At 42.5% G+C, this 21,513-nt stretch overlaps 3 protein-coding genes across 4 annotated transcripts in view; 2 read left to right on the plus strand and 1 right to left on the minus strand.

Moving 5' to 3' along the window:
• The window catches only part of STAG1 (stromal antigen 1), a 496,183-nt gene extending 486,757 nt beyond the window's left edge, over nt 1-9,426 (plus strand). The window contains exons 30-34 of the mRNA XM_043474336.1: nt 3,746-3,920; nt 5,821-5,931; nt 6,473-6,587; nt 8,372-8,452; nt 8,540-9,426. Coding sequence (XP_043330271.1) covers nt 3,746-3,920; nt 5,821-5,931; nt 6,473-6,587; nt 8,372-8,452; nt 8,540-8,563 — 506 coding nt within the window. The 3' untranslated portion in view covers nt 8,564-9,426. The remainder of the gene's footprint in view (nt 1-3,745; nt 3,921-5,820; nt 5,932-6,472; nt 6,588-8,371; nt 8,453-8,539) is intronic.
• A 6,017-nt stretch (nt 9,427-15,443) lies between these two features.
• The window catches only part of PCCB (propionyl-CoA carboxylase subunit beta), a 93,486-nt gene continuing 87,416 nt past the window's right edge, over nt 15,444-21,513 (minus strand). For both annotated transcript variants that reach the window (XM_043474337.1, XM_043474338.1), the window contains 5 exons: nt 18,635-18,742; nt 18,296-18,396; nt 17,781-17,879; nt 16,767-16,866; nt 15,444-15,755 (listed from right to left, as the gene is read on the minus strand). In XM_043474337.1, coding sequence (XP_043330272.1) covers nt 15,634-15,755; nt 16,767-16,866; nt 17,781-17,879; nt 18,296-18,396; nt 18,635-18,742 — 530 coding nt within the window. In that variant the 3' untranslated portion in view covers nt 15,444-15,633. The remainder of the gene's footprint in view (nt 15,756-16,766; nt 16,867-17,780; nt 17,880-18,295; nt 18,397-18,634; nt 18,743-21,513) is intronic.
• LOC122445297 (40S ribosomal protein S15a) lies at nt 20,849-21,313 on the plus strand. The gene has a single exon (XM_043474339.1). The coding sequence runs from the start codon at nt 20,875-20,877 to the stop codon at nt 21,265-21,267; it is 393 nt and encodes a 130-aa protein (XP_043330274.1). The 5' UTR covers nt 20,849-20,874; the 3' UTR covers nt 21,268-21,313.

Raw genomic sequence — 21,513 nt, forward strand, 5'->3', positions numbered from 1 at the left:
TATAGGAGCCTCAACTTTTCTCTAAGAATGATTTCAGTCATTTCCTCTTGAAAATGTCTTTATCTGGGCACCTCACATCCATTCATCTATCTGGACGTTTTTCCTGCTCACAGCTTTTCTTAGGTGTAGTGCGCATTTATGAGCCAGCATTCATCAAACCCTTGCTATGTACTTACATTCTATCACTTAATCATTTATTTGACCAATGTTTGTAAAGCACTTAGGTCAGTTCCTGGCACATAATGAATGCTGTATAGATGTTTCATAAATCAGGTCTGAGTTCAGCACTATTACCCAGATTTTACAGAGAAGAAACAAAGGGCTAGAGAATTTAGATACCCACTTATCTACACACTAATGGAGAGTTAGTCATTAGTGTGCTCAGGACAGAGAGGTCTATGTGGGCCAGATAACCCAGTTTGGTAACCATTTAATTGCAAAAAAATAAAATCTTTCTCCATATCAGTTTCAGATTTACCAAGTGACTAAGGTAGGTTAGGTGTCCAGAACCCTTAAGCAATAGGGTTTCATCAGTTTGGGATGAAGATGAGAGAGCTTTGCAAGAAGTGTTTTCATTGAGGAATCTTGAGGGGTTGGAAGGATCTCTTCAAGAAGAATAAATTCTACCTGAAGTTATGCTTTTATTCAGTAAATATTTACCAAGCACCATCAAGTGAAGAGGAACTAAAAAGCCTCTTGATAAAAGTGAAAGAGGAGAGTGAAAATGTTGGCTTAAAGCTCAACATTCAGAAAACTAAGATCATGGCATCCGGTCCCATCACTTCATGGCAAATACATGGGGAAACAGTGGAAACAGTAGCTGACTATATTTTTCTGGGCTCCAAAATCACTGCAGATGGTGATTGCAGCCATGAAATTAAAAGACACTTCCAAAGAGTTGGACACGACTGAGCGACTGAACTTAACTGAACTGACTGATCCTAAGAACTGTGCTAGATGCTGGGGATTTGGTATTAAAAAAGAGTTCATACTACAGAAAGGGAGACAGAAGCAGGCAGTTTCAGTTCAGAATGGTGAGTACTCTGATGGGCCAGAAAGGTTCTCTGGAAACATATAGGGAGTGACCGAACTCTTAATGGATCCGGGAAGATGTTTTTGGAGATGACATGTAGTAGAAAGCTGAAAGATGGTTCAGTTCAGTCACTCAGTCGTGTCCGACTCTGCAACCCCATGAACCACAGCACGCCAGGCCTCCCTGTCCATCACCAACTCCCAGAGTCTACCCAAACCCATGTCCATTGAGACGGTGGTGCCATCCAACCATCTCATCCTCTGTCGTCCCCTTCTCCTCCTGCCCTCAATCTTTCCCAGCATCAGGGTCTTTCAAATGAGTCAGCTCTTAACATCAGGTGGCCAAAGTATTGGAGTTTCAGCTTCAGCTTCAGTCCTTCCAATGAACACCCAAGACTGATCTCCTTTAGGATGGACTGGTTGGATCTCCTTGCAGTCCAAGGGACTCTCAAGATTGTCTTCTCCAACACCACAGTTCAAAAGCATCAATTCTTCTGCGCTCAGCTTTCTTTATAGTCCAACTCTCACATCCATACATGACCACTGGAAAAACCATAGCCTTGACTAGACGGACCTTTGTGGACCAAGTAATGTCTCTGCTTTTTAATATGCTGTCTAGATTGGTCATAGGTTTTCTTCCAAGGAGTAAGCGTCTTTAAATTTCATGGCTTCAGTCACCATCTGCAGTGATTTTGGAGCCCAGAAAAATATAGTCAGCTACTGTTTCCCCTGTTTCCCCATCTATTTGCCATGAAGTGATGGGACTGGATTCCATGATCTTAGTTTTCTGAATGTTGAGCTTTAAGCCAACTTTTTCACTCTCCTCTTTCATTTTCATCATGAGGCTTTTTAGTTCCTCTTCACTTTCTGCCATAAGGGTGGTGTCATCTGCATATCTGAGGTTATTGATATTTCTCCCGGCAATCTTGATTCCAGCTTGTGCTTCCTCCAGCCTAGTGTTTCTCATGATGTACTCTGCATATAAGTTAAATAAGCAGGGTGACAATATACAGCCTTGACGTACTCCTTTTCCTATTTGGAACCAGTCTGTTGTTCCACGTCCAGTTCTAACTGTTGCTTCCTGACCTGCATACAGGTTTCTCAAGAGGCAGGTCAGGAAAGATGGTTTACCAAGTTAAAAAACCTAAATGAAACCATTCCTATGGTCATCAAATTTTAAATGCAGCAGAGAATAACAGTTTTGAATTAAATGTTGAATGAAAGTGATATGAATAAAAGATGTAATCTTGGCTGACTTGGAAGAGATTTGGTAGTGAGCTTCAGATCAGTGGAATGACTTTAACCAGATAGTAGATAGATATTTCCAGGAACAGAAAAGCTTATGTAGAACATACATGCGTCTGAGAAAATTTTAGAAAACCTGAGGGCAGTAGGATGCTTGATGGCTAAAGAGAAGCCTCACGTGCACATTGTCTCTCTGACTTAATGGGGTAGGAAAACTTCGTAATATATCTTGTGGTAAAATTCTTCTGACACAAGAAAATGCAGTTGACTTTGAACCAATGGGATGAGGGGGAGCAGCCACCTACATAGTTGAAAATCCATATCTAACTTTACAGGCCATATACATGGTTCTGTATCCATGGATTCAGCCAACCGTGAAGCATATAGCACTGGAATACATATTTATTTTTTTGAAATCCATGTTTAAATGGACCCAAGAGTTCAAACTATATAGTTCAAGGATCAAATGTAATTTAGAATTTTATAGGTAGAACTTTATAATTACATGGTATTTTATCAGAATTTAGATATGCAAATGATGCTATAAATAGTGATTTAATCTGTTCAAGTCTTTATAAATGATCTTTATTTTATTTTTTTTTCATTTATTTTTATTAGTTGGAGGCTAATTACTTTACAGTATTGTAGTGGGTTTTGTCATACATTGACATGAATCAGCTATGGATTTACATGTATTCCCCATCCCGATCCCATAAATGATCTTTAGAAGAAGGAAAAAATAGTTCCTGGTCTCTTGAAGAAACTTAAATCTGATTACAGAGATAGTGAATGCACATTACAGATCACTGCCAGGACAGTATATAAAATTAAGCCCTAAGGGAGCAAGAATGATTCTGTTTCCTCTAGAAGCTAAAAAAGAATGGTAAGTGGGGGCCAAGCAGGGTGACCAGGGAAGACTTCCCTAAAGAGGTCGAAGTTAAAGGTGTGAAAACAGACCCTCAATCCAGCCCTAGAAGTGTAACTTGGCAGAGAGTTACTTGCCAGGTGACCAGAGCATAATTGTGTAATAGGACTTGCTGATTTCTCAGTGAAGCCAGACTTGCAGTGCTGCTGCTTGCGGCGCCTGTAAGACCCAACAAATAGGCCCTTTATTGCTTGAGCAAAGGAAGGTAGAGGGGTCTCTGGCTGGCTACAATCTTCTCTGTGGAGGTGGAGGGACTTGGAAGAGATGATAATGTAGGATAGCTAACATTTATTTGCTGATTATATACATCCTCATTTAATCCTTACAGTTGGGAGGGCAGTTACTGATGTTCCATTTTGTATATGAGAGGGTTGAATTTTGGAAATTTAATAGCTTACAGAAAGTCACACGAGTGAGTGGTGTAACTGGAATTCAAGCCTATGCAGTCTACTCCAGAGCCATGCTCTTTGAGTGTGTGCTGTAACTTCTACCAGAGTTCATTCCACCCACTGACATTCTGTGACTCCGACTGGAATTTTACAGATGAAAGCCTGGATAATACGTGGCTGAACAGGACTGACACCATGATTCAGACTCCTGGCCCCCTGCCCGCACCACAGCTCACTTCCACCGTCCTGCGGGAGAACAGCCGGCCCATGGGAGAACAGATTCAGGAGCCTGAGTCTGAACATGGCTCCGAGCCCGACTTTTTACACAAGTGAGTAGTAAAAAATGGTTTTCTTGCATAAATCTTTCACTGTTAAAGTAAGAAGAATTATTTTATCCGAGCATACTCTTTTCTCAATTCATGAGAAAACAAAACCACCAAGAGACTAAATAACTTATATTATAAAATATATAACATCTTCTAAAGTGGTGATAAATTCTGAGAATAGTTGCTCTTTCTGTAAAAGAGAATCAAGCTCTTACCTTTTCCCACACCAGAGATTAAAGTGTTTTCTGGTACCATGGCTCTGCAAATCACAGAAAAGTCAGGGTGATGGCATGACTTTTGCTGTGAAAACCTTAACTTTTTCTTTGTTATTTTTCCATTCAAATTTGAGAGTCTCTAAGCTCCACTTGTGTTTCTATTCATTTAGAGTAATTCTGTGTTATTCTGATGGAGAAAAGAATTCTCACTCGAACTCGACAAACTTAGCAGGTTGGAAAGAGGAAGGTTAGAAGTGTTAGAAGTATTCAGATCTTGGGTTTTCATAAGGAATCTTTTCTCTGAAGATCTGCCGTCTTCAAAGCTGAAAGGATAATTATTGTCAGCTCCTGCATAACTGAGCAGTCTTAGAGGGGAGTTTGTCTTATGACCAACATTCCTACTTCACTTCCTTGGGCAGTGGGGAGTCTTTTATTTGAGCAGCCCACCTTGCTTTCCTGACTTTATACCATGTCAGGCCCTCCTGGCTATGGCCTGTCTTCTTTTTCCTGCTATAGTTTTATAGGTTGAATCAAGGTGGTAGCCTCACATGATACAAAGGCAGCTGCTTTGAGAGAACTTCATGTGGCAGATTTTAGCAACCAAAAAGTCATCCCATCCAAGTTTGCATCCAATGAAATTCTCAAGAAGCATATGTATGCAAGTGTCCATGTTTCAGGAAGGATAGAGTGCAGGTGAAGATTTGGCCCAGCATGTACCTGACTCCAAACTTCCTCAGAAGGAATGAGAAAAAATGTGGTCTACCCTTCCTTGTTCGACTCTGGGGAGCTCTGAGCCACCAAGCCAGCATCATTCCTTTCCCTCAGGGGACTGAGTGTCCAGCTAGGAATACTTGTAAGTAGTGTAGCAGCTGGATACAGGAGTCTGAGAAGCATTCTTGTTTAGTAGGGATTTGGGGAATTAAGCTGATAATTTAAGCACCTAATAGGGGAGGAAAAAGTTTTCCTCAACCCTCGTAGAGCCCCTGTCTCGGTCTAAAAATTAAACTGACAAAGACAGATTAACACGGGAAAAGTATAAAAATGTTATTAAATTTTTACATATACAGGGGAGCCTTCACAAGAGAAGGAAGACCTGAAGAAGTAACCAGAGTAGGAAGCTTTTAAGCCTTTTAGACAAAGAAACAATGCATTTGTAAAGAAATGACAAGACACATGAGTTTGGACTAGGGGTGGTCACATCAGGGCTAGGCAGTCCTCGTCCTAACCAGGAAGAATGAGCATTTATTTAGCAAGGTTTGTTTGCAGGTTCCTCTGGTTCCATCTCTGGGCTCATCAGAGTCTATCTTCAGTAAAAGGATAATTTATTTCCTACCCTTTTAGGATGAAAAGGGGAACTTTTTTGTATTTTGCTGCTGCTTAATTGCCTTCAGCTCAAAATAATTTCTGTCTCAAAGAGGCATATCTGGGGATGACATATTCCAATTGCCTTCACACCTACCAACTGGCTGCCACAGCCAACTGCTCTTGGGGACTTAGGGATCTCCAGCTTACTACCATTTCTGCCAAAACAGGTCCTTTGATGATGATCTCAACCTTGACCCTGGAATATATCCAGCAGACTCCCCTTACATGGGGATTAGACCAACCAACCATGCCTTCTTAGCATGGGACTGATTACCTAACCCCTCTTTCGCTGCCACAAAATGAATAACGCTACCCTCTCTCAGTCCTCAGATGCAGATCTCTTGGTTAGGCCAGCCGAAATTAGAAGACTTAAATCGGAAGGACAGAACAGGAATGAACTACATGAAAGTGAGAACTGGAGTGAGGCATGCCGTGTAAGTGTTCGTCAAGTGCCATAAGAACACAATGACTGTGTGATGATGGTCATTTTGTGTGATGACTTGGGTTTCTCTGAAGTTTAGTCTTAGGAGTTAAAATCATAATTCAAATATGCTATGCAGCGTAGAATAGGAATGGAGGGCATGGGCTCTTAATGTGTTCAGCATTTAAATCCTAGTGCTGTCCCTTATCAGCTGTGTGGTCTTGGGTAAGCTCTAAAACCTCTGTGCCTCCAGTTCCTCATTTGTAAATTTGGGATAATAATGGTACTAATCACTTAAGAGTTCTGTGGGAATTTGTGTACATAGTTAGCTAGTAATATGGTTATTGCATTTAACTTCCTTCTGATGAACTGAGATGAGATCTTGAGTGAACCAAATGAATGATCCTTAATTACCTGAGTTCAATAGCATAATTTGTGCAATCTGTTGGTTGTTACTAGAAGGTGCTTTAACTGGTTCGCAAACCCAATATAAGAGTCAGGATTCCAGGTTCTATGAGTCTGAACAGCTTTCTGACTGTATCTTTTCGTATCAGTCGGGGTCTCATGGAGGAAGATGCTGAGCCCATCTTTGAAGATGTGATGATGTCATCCCGAAGCCAGTTAGAAGATATGAACGAAGAATTTGAAGACACCATGGTTATTGACCTGGTAAGGAAGTTCAATACATTTTTTTCTGTTAAAATATGTGAAAGCGTTGGTGTAAGATGATGCTGTTTTAAGAAGCCTGTGAGGGACAAGAGGAGGTAACACTGACCAACAGTGGGTGTGGCATTTGGATGAGCTTGTGTTTTTCAAACCTGCTTTCAAAGCAAGTCAGATTTTGAATTCTGGCAGTAATAGGAACTGGCTCCTTATTACATTCATGAAAAACAGCTTTCCTAGATCGGTCTTTCAGTGCAGCATGTGTATCTGGCCTCTCGTACTTTAAATTGGAGTCTGACTACATAACATAGCAGTCAGTTGCGGAATATGGACCTTATCTGTTCAGTACAGAGAGACATGTGTAAAATAAGGAAATCTGAATATGGACTTAGTGTAGGTATACTAAGAAATGATTAACTTTGTCAGAAATACATGGTGGTTATGTTCTTTCAAAAAGAGATCTGTTAAGAGACACATTGAAGTTGTCAGAAGTGAAATGACATGAGGGGAAAAAAAAAAACAGGCGATTCAGTGAAACAAGATTGGCCAAATGTTTGAAAATTGTTGAAGCTGGGTGACAGGTGCACAGGGCGTCATTATACTGCTTCCTCTGTGTGTTAATTTGCTAGACTGCCTTACAAATACACCACTGACTGGGTGGTTTGACAAATTTACTTTCTCAGTTCTGGAGGTTAGAAGTCTGAGAGCAAGGTGTCAGCAACGTTGATTTCATTCTGAGACCTCTCTCCTTGACTTGTAGATGGCCATCTTCTCCTTTGGCTTCACATGATGTTTCCTCTGTGTGTGTCTCCTCTTATAAGAACATAAATCACATTGAATTAGAACCCACCCATATGATCTCTGGGCTTCACTGGTAGTTCATTTGGTAAAGAATCTGCGTGCAGTGTAGGAGACCAGGGTTCAATCCCCTGGAAAAGGAAATGGCAAACCACTCCAGTAGCTTTGCCTGGTAAATCCCATGGACAGAGACACCTGGTAGGCTGCAGACTGTGATGCAGAGGGTAAAGAGTCTGCCTGCAATGTGGGAGACCCAGGTTCAATCCCTGGGTCAGGAAGATCCCCTGGAGAAGGAAATGGCAATCCACTCCAGTATTCTTGCCTAGAGAATCCCCATGGACCGAGGAGACTGGCAGGCTACAGTCCACGGTGTCCCGAAGAGTCAGATGCGACTGAGCAATTTCATGTTCACGTTCATATGATCTCCTACCTTACTCGCCTCTTTTTTTAAACACCCTATCTCCAAATACAGTCAAATTCTGTGGTCTAGGGGTTAGCACTTAAATATATTAATTTGAGGGGCATAATTTAGCTCATAACAGTATGCTTTATGTGTTTTGAATTTTACATAATGAAAAGGTTTGGTAAGAAATGTGAATGAGACATATCCGGTCTATAACGTCCTTCAACCCACGCATCAGTAGCTCTCCATCTACCTACTTCGGGTAGGGAATTTAATGAAGTTTTGTCACCTACTGTTTGATCAATCTTATAATTATTCCATGATTGAAAGTTGTGTTGTTTATAGGCCCCAAAATTACATGCTTTTATACATTCATTATAATTTGAAAGCATTTTAAAAAAAAAATTAAGTGATAAAAGCCAAAGTTAGATTTTTCTTTAATGTATGCTCCTGTAAGTCAGACTCTTTTCCTTTCAAAGTGACACTTAACAGTTATTTATATTAATGATACCATAGAAATACTAGCTGATTATCAGTGTTTGTCTTCATGTATCTCAGGAAAAAATTAAGTATCCGTTTCTCTTTCCAGCCCCCGTCAAGAAATCGGCGAGAGAGAGCCGAGTTGAGGCCAGATTTCTTTGATTCTGCAGCTATCATAGAAGACGATTCAGTAAATGTTAAATTATTACCGTTTTTTCTTGTGTTTTCTGGGTCTTGTTTATGCATGAAGTTAATAATTGTGTTTCATTTTTTCTAGGGATTTGGAATGCCTATGTTCTGAAGTCTGAAGAAAATTTACAAATCTGGAACTCTATTATTTAGAGCTAGAGGCCTATATACTGTGATAGCTTGTATGGGGAAAAAAACACTTTTGATGTGATCTGATTTGTTTTTTAATCAAATGATTAAGGTCAATCCCTTTTTGCAGTGACAGAAGAGGAGCATGTAAATTACCCAAGGGAATGTTGGTGAATGTCACCTCAGAAAGACTGACCTGAAAAATCATTTGTGTCCTATTATTGGACTTATCCCAGTACAGATGTGTGTGTTTTTCTGGAGGGAGGAAGAAATTTTAAATTTTTAAAACAGCTGTCAAGATAAACACTGTAATACACCTGTTTTATGAAAACTCAGCATTGAGTAAAAAAAAATATTTTTAACTTTTATTTTCCTGTTGTACAATTTAAAAACCGTTTTAACATTTTGCCTTTTTATGTTTTAAAAGCTAACCATTTTTATTAAACCTATGAGTAAGCAGCTCACCCTAATTGTCGAAGAGTGTTTTTGGAGCTCACTGGATTTGGTTGACCATGTGGAATACAGGAATATGGAGGAGCAGAATATTGACAAGCTATGATGAAATTCTGACAGTGCATCTCTGCCAAAAACCACACACCCTCTGTGGACATGGATCTGAATTCCCAGATTTTATATACTCTTGAATAAAAAGGTTTATTTTTATTTATAAGGGGGCATAAAATAAGAAATGTCCATGCAGCCATTTTTCCAACAGATGCTGTACACCGTTCATTTTATATAGAATAGGGAGATTCAAATACAGTACATTTTCTATTGGTATTTGTTCTGTGCATTTTTAGCAACTTCTACCAGCAAATAAAGTATTCTCAGTAAAACAAAAATGGTTCTCAAGTTATCAGTTTGCTGTTTTTACCACTTATTTCATGCCCTGCCAAATTCAAGTTACATGGACTTCCATTTTCTTAAAAAGATAATCATGAACTCCTTTGCCGTTCAAACGTAATTTTAAGTGTAACATAACCGTGTCTACTTCCCATGCACTTAATACCCTTATGCACTAATTTTGTGACTTAAGTTTACCAATTATAGAAGTATGTGCCGCATAGAAGTCTGTGCTTAGAGGGTGACGTTCTTAAGCTTACCTTGAAATACAGCTGCATTTCAGTGTTAAATGTGCATATTAAGGATAATTCTTTGGGGGAAAGAAATTGCAAATCTTCAGGACAGCCTTCGATGGTATAGAGTTACATACTGCTTAGACTTTTATGACTTGCTGCTACTATTATTTTAAAAAGCCCACTTAGTTTCTTCCTTTCTGATTTTAAAAGTAAGCCTCAGAATTTGCAAACCAATCCACCACAGCTGTTTCCCGGCTGGTTTTTAAAGTAGCTGCAACAGAATGATGAGGCTTTGCTTTCCCTTTTTACCAAAAAAAAAAAAAAAAAGTGTTTTTTAAAAAACAAATCTGTGCACCCAGTGACTATGTGGGAAAGCAAAATGGGTTATTTTATTCATCCTTTTAGTAAACAAACTTCTCAACATTGTACAGTTCTGAAAAAAAAACTTGGTCACCAAAAATGTTTTATCTGCTAATTTAGCAATTCCTGGGCTCCATTTAGGGGGGCTAGGGTATCGCTTTCTTCCAGAAATATGGATTTCACTGGATGTGAAGGGGCAGGGATGACTGGACTGTCCACCACGCCAGCCCTGCCCCCTGTGGCTCTGGCTGGGGAGCAGGCGGGGAGGTGCCCTGGCACCTGCACAGATTGGTCCTTTGCTGGACAGTTTCATGTGGAAAAACCAATGCCAACGTAGAATCGTAGACAACCACACGGCAGAAAAGGCTTAGTATCTACTCCAATGGGTTTCCAGTTTAGTTTGAAGTCAATCGAATTTTTGTATTTTCAGTGTCTCCTTGATTGGTTTTGCTAGTAATTCTGTAAATTGTACATTTGCAATATGAGGTTTTTTTCCTTTTGTACAATTTGAAACTGATGCTTCACCTTTCCTTTAATAAACTATTCAAAATCAGGCTTGTGGTAGTCATCCTATTGTTCCCATTAGGTAAAGCTTGAAAGAGGTGATTTCTCGTCCTGTTCAACAGAATGATGAAGCTTTCCTTTTTTTTTTTTTTTTTAACCAAGAACTGAGAATTTGCTCTTTAGGATAATTTGTTAAAACAACAGCAAATCACTCTATCAGTGAGGCTTTACTTTTTTAAGTAAGTAGAATTTTAAGACCAGCTCAATCAGTTTTCTTTCATCCATTGAATTTCCTTGGAGAGAGGGAAAGACTGGTTAGACCAAGTGGGCATTCAAGAGGAAGTCGCTTGTGGGCTGAGTGTTGGAGGAGGCATTCATGGATTATCATCAACTGGTCTGAAGCCTGGGACCTTCCTCCACCTGAGATCCAGACCCAGCACTTATGCACGACCGTGCCCTTTAAAGACCACTTGTGTTCTACATGGCTGCCAAAGTGAAGGTTTCTCTTGACACTGCTGCCAGATGTCACTGCACAAAATCGTGTCCTACACTTTACGGGCCCCACCGTGTTCTCCGGGCTGTGTTCATTAGATGGCCTGAGATGTTCATGAGAAGCAGCAGGAATGCAGGGGATAAATGGGCAGCAGGGACTATGGGGCAGCCAAACACGGAAGGTGATTAAGTTGGGGCTCTAGCAGCTCATCTTGAAGGTTTGTGCTTACGAGATTAGACCAGGGCTTTATCCAGGTGCAATTCTACCCTGGCTGTGACTGTTGGCCCTGCTCTCAGAAAAGAATCAATCAAACAAGGAGCAGGATCTTCATGGGAAGCAAAGGCTTAGTGCCTGTTGAGGTTCTTCATAGCAGACCAAACTCAGGTAAGGTTCCATCCCTGCCCTCCTAGGTGCCTTGCTCTGCAGAGATCAGGATAGCTTTCTACTCCCAAGGACACACAAGCTATCACAAAGACAGTAGGGACATGGGAAGTACCTACGTACTAAATAAGACTCAAGTCCTCTGGTGACAAGATTCAGCATTTTCCTCTTAAACAAGACCACAGTTGGGAAAGGCATGCCTAAACGCCAGCCCATGAGAACTCAATGCCACTCTGTAACCCACAGAGGCTGGTGTACCGGACAAAGCTGCCAAGATCTTATAGCCTCATGTCTCCTTCACCACCAGCTTGGTTTTCAAATGGGCCAAATCCTAGATTGGCAGACCCCAGAAACTGGACTGGCCAGGCAACTTTAAGCTACTGAGCCACACACTAGCCAACCTGTATGATTCTTCCTTAGCCGGGAGGCCTCTAAAAACCCAGGAATCTGCCACCGCTCCCTTCCCAGCTCCAACAGCTTAATCTTACTGCTGGTGCCAAGGAGAAGTACAAAGGATCCCTGGCCAAACGTCTCTACCCACTAGAAACTTATCACCTAGCTTGGAAGACAAAACTATGTTTCAGGTCTAAAAAGGGAAGGAGGGTGAGGAATGCACTATAAGCTGCTTTAAAAAATACATGTTATGAGCAGAATCATCTCAATACAAGTTGAGATGAACTAATGGGAAAGTCAGGCCCTTGAGCATGAGCAGATTGGAGCTACTTGAAGCAAGATAATATTCTCAAAACTCACTAGAGGCAGGACAGGGACATATCAGAACCTTCTGTGTGGGCTGCAGACTGAAGAGCAGGGTGCTATCCATTAGAAGTGCTAGAAATGCAACAAGATCTGGACATGGAATGAGTCTTAGCTCAGAACAAGATTTCTGGCTTAGTGGGAGGCCACAGAGATGGGCAAGAGGTGGGCGAAGACTGCTGTAGAAGAACTCAGAACCCAACTAGAGTGGGAGATTCCCATTCTCCAACAGAGGGAAGATGCTCAAGAAAAATAACTCTAGGGGCATAAACCTATCTATCCAGAATGGTGGGGTGACTGGCGGAAAAAGTGGATGATAGTCACATGTAGGTTAAGTCGAGCTTAAAATACAGACCTTTAGAACAAAGAGTCTGGAACAAAGAAAGTCATCAGGGATTGGAGGGTTCAGAATTCTTACCTCAGAAGCACACCCATGCTTTAACCTTCATGTTGGAATCACTTAAAATCACCATTTCTGGTATAACTTAAAAGTTTACATACTCAGAAAAATAAAGTCAACAAGGGTGGGGGAAAAAACTCTATAAAGTGATCTACAAACATAAAGGACTGATTCTTCAAAAATGATAGCCACCCAAGTTACTAATCCAAATAACCATGTACCTTCTGTTTAGAAACAATTACAAAAAAGTCTTGAACTTTACTTTAGAAGGTTTGATGTTGATAAAGCTGTAATAGCTCTGAAATTGGGGTTTATTGTAGGACTAAGCGAGTAAAATACCCTTAAACAACACAGATTTCAATTGGGCAAGTCCACTTATACAGATTTTTCAACAGTAACTACTACAGTACTACATGGTGCACAGTTGATTTAAATCCTGGACATGGAACCACAGATTGGTTCTGCATATAGGGAGAGCCAACTATGTTTCACATGGCCTCTCGACATCAGGAGGGCAGGCCCCTCTAACCCCTGCATTGTTCAAGGGTCAAGTATATACTGAGTAAGAGCCCATTTCATCCGTGTAGGAGAAGACCTAATTATGGAATAAAAGAAAGGCAAATAACTTATACGTTAGATTAGAATTAAAAGTTTCAATATGAACTCAAAATTCAAAAACACATAATATATATTTTCATGTATATATGTTCCCCATATATATATACACACACATACCAGGATAAATATTTCATAGTCCACTGAAAATACCTAGAAGCAATGACAACCCAGTATCAATGTGAAAATCTAGTGTCAATGTTTGCATCTAAATTTCATCTCCTAAAAGAAACCATGGCTCTAAGGAAAACATAATTAACCTAATATAATGAACCTAATATTATCCTGTGTCAAAAAATAAGCAAGTGCACAAAAAATTACTCTTTAACATATCAAAAGGACTAAGAAACCAGCTTGAAAGAGCACCCCTCTGGTCATATCAGGAAATTCTGAACATCAAAATGACTAACATTAAATCTTTAAAGAACCCATGATTGAATATATTCATTCACTAAAAAAAAGCAGTTATGAAATTATGTACCAAGCACAGATTTCAGCTATGAATATATGATTCTCAATCTCAAGAAAACCTAGGGTGGGGCTTCCTTGGTAGCTCAGTGGTCAAGAATCCTCCTGCCAATGCAGGAGACACAGGTTCGATCCCTGGTCCTGTAAGATCCCACATGCCTCAGAGCGACCAAGCCTGTGCACCACACCTACTGAGGCTGTGCTCCTGAGCCTGGGAGCCGCAGCTACTGCGAAACCACACGCCCGAGAGCCCGTGCCCCACACGAGAAGCCCGAGCAATGCAACTACGGAGTAGCCCCAGCCTGCCTTAGAGACAAGCCCACACAACAAAAAAGACCCAGCCCAGCCAAAAATCATAAATAAATTAAAAAAAAAAAAGAAACCCTGGGGTGGAGAAGGTATGGGATAGGGAGAAAAATGTAATAAACTAGTATAATGTGTGCCTGGAAAATTTGATAGGGTGATAGATAGCATAGTGAGAAAAGGCTTCCCTAGTGGCTCAGACAATAAAAAGTCTGCCTGCAATTGCAGGACACCCGGGTTTGATCCCTGGACTGGGAGAATAGCAACCCACTCCAGAATTCTTGCCTGGAGAATTCCATGGACAAAGGAGCCTAGCGGGATACAGTCCATGGGGTTGCAAAGAGTCAGACACAACTGAACACACACACACATAGTAAGAAAAATAAACTATTTCAGGAAAACTGCTTAAAAATGAAAAAATAATTTACATGTCTAAATTGATACTAAAAAATTTTTTTGAAGAGAAGAAAACTCCTTCTTTCCTTATGGATAAAATGATAGGATCAGAAATACACTATTTTATAACCAACACAGAACAGCTGATTGAGGCAAGAATCATACTATAAGTACTAGACAAAAGTGTGCTGACAGGCTTACAAAATGCCCTCGTTACTGATTACAAAGAGAAAATTACAAAGGCTGTCATCTTTGCAGCTGTCACCTTAACCAAGTGATCAGATTCAATTTCATCAATAATGGGAAAAAACTAACATGTGCTTCCTAATGTAGTATAAGAAAAGAACACTCTTGTGTATTATTCTTACCTGGATCTAAATGTCTGTAAACAATCAGACAGACCCAAACTGAGCGACTGTCTACAAAATATTTGACAAACATGCTTCAAAAATGTCAATCTCATTAAAGACCATGTGAGAAAATGAGCCTGTTTCATAGGAAATAAACACTGAAATCTGGAGAGACAGAGGGTTATGATTCTTCAACTTACTCTCAAATAGGTCAATAAAAACAGTAATTACACATTTATGTAGGAGATGAAGCAAATGTAGAAAGTGTTAAGAACTGGAGAATCTAGGTAAAGAGTATACACCTCTTGCCACATTTCCACAGGTTTGAAATTTTCCAAAAAACTTTTTTAAAATCTGAGAACACATTTCTGGAAAGAAGTTAATATAAGGTAAGCAATTACTATATAGTATATGCTTCCTAAGCATCTATTCTGATAGACACACACATGTATACAACATAATTATAAATACTTTTAATCCTCAACATTTCCTAAAGGAAACAGAAGGATAGTATACATCATTTAAATATTATATCATTTATAAGTAAGAAAACTGAAGCCTAAGCAGATAAGTAGTTCACTCTAAAGGCTTATTATCTCACCTTCAGAGAAAAAATTAATTCTTAGGGAAAGAAAGGAAAACAATATACAGATAAGGGTCAGCTCAAAGTGATAAAACTATAGTGTTTTCTTTCTAGTTTTCTTCATTTTTCAGATTTCTACCACAAAGAAAAAAAAAAGAAATTTAAGCTCAAAATATATCAGTTAAGATTTTTAATAAAATAATTTTACAGTAAGGCACAAATGAAATTTTTCTAGAATTTAATAAACTTAGCCATTTCAAGCGATTAATGGTATTTAGATTCCCAGATTTCATGACTGCAAAGGCAGGGGCGTATAGAAACGGCCAGGCAGTAATTAGCTCCTGGTTTATCTTTCCCTGATTCATTTACAATGGAATATTCGCATGTTTCCTCCAAGGGCGCTGTACCTTCTTGCTGGCCAGGACATCCAGGTCCCCGCAGATTCGGGCACGTGTGGAGGAAGGCTGGATGATGTCATCCACAAACCCTGGGGAAGCAGAGGAAAGGAAGCGGATCACCTGCTGCCCACCAAGCCCTCACGTGGCGCTCAGTGTGGGCACCGCCTTCTGGGGCCGACAGTGTGCATGGGGCCCAGGCCGACACAAGAGGGGCTTGGTCCTGCGGACCTCGCCACGACCCCAGGAGCCCCCTGTTCCTCTGGCGGGTCCCAAACTGGCCCAGAAACATTCAGCAAGAAAAGGAAAATGTGACCCCTCTTCCATCCTGTCAAGATGGAATTTAGTAGGGAATAAAATGAAGAAAGTGCACTTTTATTTTTGAAAACTCACTACGGTCATTCGCCCCATCCTGTGCATAAGGCCGTCTTGCCACTTCACTTTGCCACTCTTCCCATCAGGAAGTGGGCTGTACTTCCTCACCTGGCCTTGTAAATTGCCTTGGCCAATAGAATGTAGCAAGAGTAACATTGCAACTTCCACACCTAGGCCTCAAGGCACCTTCTTTCCCCTCTCGCCCTCTTGCTGCCCTCAGGACACCCCGCAGGGCAGCGTGGACTCACCTCCCAAAGAATAAGCAACCCCGTGAAGGAGAGTCCAGCTGACAGCCAGCACCAGCCACGTGAGTGGGGCCACCACGGACTATCCAGCCCCAGTCAGGCGACTAGATGACATACTTCCATGACTGATCCAGCAGAACCACTACCCAGCTCAGCCCAGACCAAATGCTGACTCTCAAAACTATGAAGGGAAGGTGCAGGGGGGTTATTTTAGACCACTTTGTTTTGAGTAGATTTTTCACAGTACTGGGTACCTGGAACACCACGAAGAGAGATTTAGCCACTTCAGCAATGTTTTCTTGATCACAGTTACAAAGTGGCCCACACAGGCCCCTCTGCTCTTAAGTGATGACGGCTCATGGTCCAGCCAGCCCTCACCAGTCTCCAGACTCAACAGGAAGGGCAAAAGTAGGCCTTTTGAAGCAAAATAAGCAGCAAGCGACCCAACAACTGAGCCAAGCTCTCTCCCCACCACAGGCCCACCTCTCACGGCTGCAGGAAAAGGGTTGGCAAACTTCTCGATGTACTCTGCCTGAGCAGCCTCCACGTTCTCGTGCCCTTTGAAGATGATCTCCACAGCACCCTGTCACGAGAGGAGTTGGTGATCGTCCTGGAGGCCCCTGGAGACCAGGGCAGGCCCCTCTCCTCTCAACATCACTGGGACTGATTGCAAATGTCTCGGTAAACAAAGTGCGCTGGAGAGGAGTGGCCACACCAGGCGCCTGGAGGAGCTGGCATAACCCCACGGCTTCAATGGATGCTCAGCCACGGCTCCAATGACTGGGTGGCCCACACCAAGGCATCACTTGCCTCCCTAATTCTGTCCTAATCTCTCCAAGTCCTTCTCCAAGGCCAAGATATTTGGCCCAGTTTCCACTGTTAAGAGTCAAGGTTCCCTTATCAAGGGAAGCAGAATGCTGTTACACTTTTTCATTATCCTGAGCCCTGAGCATACAACTTAATGGTCACAGGAAGAGAAACTAAAATGCAAACATAGAAAAATGAGGACTGAGAGAGAAGCCTTCCTGTCAGCAACCCTAAAAGTCGGCTTGGGGAGGTTGGGCCTGGGAGATACCTAGCTCAACCCCGACAGCTATTTCAAAGCAGGAAAGGAGTGGTGGGTAGACGAAGCAACAGGAGGCCCCCTGCCCAAAGTCAGCAGGGTCAGGACTACAGCGTGGCCTCCGTGGGCTGCAGGAGTGGCTCCGGGCCCTCTTGGCAGCTGGGGATGGGGTTGGGGAAACATCCAGTCTGCCAACAACTAGTTCAGCTGACTCAGCCCTTTCCCTTCTACTGAACCCCTGAACCCACTTGAGGCCCCCACTACCTGGGTCCGTGCCGTTAGTGAAAGTGCAGGAGGGGGACTGCCAGGTCTAGACCCCAACTCCCCGGAGGCCTGGCGACCCCAGGGGCCCGGGCCTCTTCCCAACACTTCCCAGTGATGCGGGGTGAGTGGAGTCCCTGGAGCCAGGAGAAGGGAAAGCTGGAGGGTCTTACCTTTGCACCCATGACTGCAATCTCCGCCGTAGGCCAGGCGTAGTTGGTGTCACCACAAAGGTGCTTGGAGCTCATGACATCATAGGCACCACCGTAGGCCTAGAACAGTCCCAAATGCTGAATGTTAGAGCCTGAGTCAGCCAGATCATGTCCCTATAAGACCCCAGGAAGCCAAGTGAAATGAGGATGAAAAGCAAGAACTGGCCCTCCTGGGCTCCTGAAGGCCCAGGGCTGGGAGGCCCAGGAATACCAGGGCGCAGCCACAGGCCTTTCACAGTTCATGGTCATGGTCTTCCGGCCTTTTCCCACTGCTGCTCTCTGTTCCCAGATGAGCAGGGACTTCTCTGCCAGGCGTGTCTGCCGGACCATACACGCTGAGCCATCCTTGAGAACTTGTTAAGGGGGGTGAGGCATAGACTCCTTCCAGCACTGCTGACCCTCTCGGCCAGACCCCCAACCCCCAGGCCCCGCCGCTGGGGGTGAGCGGGCTCCAGCCTCCAGCCTGAGCTCCTCACCTTCCTGGTGATGATCGTCACTTTGGGCACAGTGGCCTCTGCGAACGCGTAGAGCAGCTTGGCGCCGTGGCGGATGATGCCCCCATACTCCTGCGCAGTGCCTGTGTCACGAGCAAGTTATTGGATCCCCACAGAATCTCCCCGGGGTCAACCCCCACTCTCAGCTGTGAGGGCTTCCCCCTCCCCACAGGGTCACCTCCAGCCAGTCCCACCCCCCAGACACCCAGAAGATGGCAACGTCACAAATCCTGCGGGAACTGTGCAAGAGGATCTCCAAATAAAGTGGGCATCTCACTGGGCAAAACCGCCTCTCCTGACCCACCTCCGTCAGGGACTCACCAGGCAGGAAGCCAGGGACATCCACAAAAGTGATGAGGGGAATATTGAACGAGTCACAGAATCGGACGAAACGAGCCCCTTTCACGGATGAATTAATGTCCAAGCATCCTAGAAAGAGAGAGAGCACGTGCTGAGCTTCTAGGCCACTCCCAGTCCCACCCACACTGGGCAACCATTCAGAGCTGGTTTCTACAGGGGTACCAAAGTTTCATCATCAGAGAAACTAAAGGAGGGCTTCATACTCCAAGAAAAACAGGGGAGACAGGAGAATCCACCTGGCCACTGGTCAGAGGACCCAGCAGTGGCTCGGCCCCGAGGGCTGGCACCACACCCCAGCACAGACACCCAGTCTTGGTCTTGTGAGCGAAGGGTAGCTGTCACCTGAGGCACAGCCTACCTCACCCCTGGAGCCCACCGCGGGAGGCCTCGTCCCAGGGCTGGTCTTATGGAGTCTTTGTAGTTGGAATTGGAATCTGCCTCCATCAACTACAGCCATGTGTTTGGGGAAATTACTTTCTGAGCCTGAGATTCCCCACCTGAAAAGGAGGGATGTTACTACCCTCTACTATGGAGGTGGTGGGTTAGTTGCTAAGTTGTGTCCAACTCTTGCGACCTCATGGACTATAGCTCGCCAGGCTCCTCTGTTCAAGGAATTCTTCAGGCAAGAACCCTGGAGTGGGTTGCCATTTGCTTTTCCAGGGGATCCTTCCTGACCCAGGGATCGAACCAGGGTCTTCCACATTGCAGGCAGATTCTTTACCAACTTAGCCACCAGGGAAGCCCTACCATAGTTGTAAGGATTAAAGGAGATGGTATCAGTAAAATGGCACAGAATAGAATAGGAGCTCAATTACTAGTAAATCCCCTCACCCAGAACAGTCTGCAGAGTGTTCTATGAGGCCAGCATTATCCTGATACCAAAACTTCTTGTTTTGGGACAAGAAAATGCAGAGCAAAATCCCTCGTGAACACAGATGCAGAAAGTCCTGAGATATTATAAAAACACTGTCAAGTGCAGTTTAATGCAAGAATCCAGAGTTGATCTAATGTGTGAAAAGCAGTGAAATTATTAAAGGAAAAAAACAATACAGTCGTCACAACAGATATAAACATCTGAGAAAATCCAATATTCATAATTAAAAACTAGCAGTAAACTATGAGTGCAATGGAACTTCTACTATCTGATAAAGAAGGTCCATAAAAAACTTAAATACTCATGGATCAGAAGAATATATAAATCCCCAACCTGAACTATGCCAGTGCCGTCCAAAAGAAATTTCTATGATGATGAAAATGTTCTCTGGCTCTGTTATTTGTTGACATAGTAACCACTAGACAATGTGGCTACTGAACACCTGAAATATGACTAGGGAAAGTAAGAGACTAAGCTCCTAATCGTATTGAATCTTAATTACTTATACTATCTTATTATTTTAGACTTAAAGCTTAATAGCTAGGCTAGCATAGCTGGACAAATTTGCATTTTCAAGCAATTCCTATCAAAATCATAGGTAATTCCTTTGTAGAAACTGATAAGCAGATTCTAAAATTCATATGGTAATACAAAGGAGATAGACTAGACAAATGGTATTTTTTTTTAGATAGCCGTATCAGAAGACTTCCACTAGCTGACTGGAAGACTCACAAAAGCAGGGTTTCTCCATCATGGCACTACCAACATTTCAGACGGATGATTCTTTGCCATGGGAGTTTGACTTCTGCATGTAGAATGTTTAGTCGCCATCTCTGAGTTAGACACACTAGATGTCAGGAGCCCCCCTCCACCCCTCACACCCACTGTGACAATCAAAATTGTTTCCAATATATCCACATGTTCCCAGTACATTGAAAGTGTCCCTAGTTGAGAACCACCAAGAACTATAAAGCTTTAGAAATCAAGACAAGATGGCAGAGGCATAAAGGTGGGCAAAACCAGCAACAGAACAGAACATACAGGGAAGAGATAGACCCAGAGGCCTGATTTCAGACCAGGCACCAAAACAATGTGGAAAGCAAGTCTTCTTAACAAATGGTAATACTGTTTCACTCCAGACTCGACACACGAAAATCAACCCAAAATGGATCATAGACCTTAACATAACCCACAACCACAAAGCTCCGAGAAGGGGATTTGGACTATCTTTGAACCTTGCGGTAGGCAAAGATTTCCTGGACAGGACACAAAAAGCTCTAATCAAAAGTAAAACACTCTCTTTCCGCCATCTTTCCGTGCCGCCAGAATGGTGCGCATGAATGTCCTGGCTGATGCTCTCAAGAGTATCAACAACGCCGAAAAGAGAGGCAAACGCCAGGTGCTTATTCGGCCGTGCTCCAAGGTCATCGTCAGGTTTCTAACAGTGATGATGAAGCATGGTTACATTGGCGAATTTGAAATCATTGATGATCACAGGGCTGGGAAAATTGTTGTGAACCTCACAGGCAGGCTAAATAAGTGTGGAGTGATCAGTCCCAGATTTGATGTGCAACTCAAAGATCTAGAAAAATGGCAGAATAACCTGCTCCCATCCCGTCAGTTTGGTTTCATTGTACTGACAACCTCAGCTGGCATCATGGACCATGAAGAAGCAAGACGAAAACATACAGGAGGGAAAATCCTTGGATTCTTTTTCTAGGGATGTAATACGTACAAATAAAATGCCTTAGAGGAAAAAAAAAAAAGTAAAACACTGATAAAAAGGATTTTACCACTTTTCAAAAATAATGTGAGTCAAAAGACACCATTAATTAAATAAATAAACAAGTCACAGACCAGGAAAAAAATATTTAAAATACACATATCTGACAAAGGGTTCACATCAGAATATATAAAGAACCTTAGAAGTCAACAATAAAAAGACAACTCAAAAAATAACAACTGT

This window comes from Cervus canadensis, chromosome 7 (genome assembly GCF_019320065.1).
Source record: "Cervus canadensis isolate Bull #8, Minnesota chromosome 7, ASM1932006v1, whole genome shotgun sequence".
NCBI lineage: Eukaryota > Metazoa > Chordata > Mammalia > Artiodactyla > Cervidae > Cervus > Cervus canadensis.

What these genes read in the sequence shown, in the direction of transcription:
- LOC122445297 (XM_043474339.1), top strand. Translation starts at nt 20,875, where the DNA reads ATGGTGCGCATGAATGTCCTGGCTGATGCTCTCAAGAGTATCAACAAC.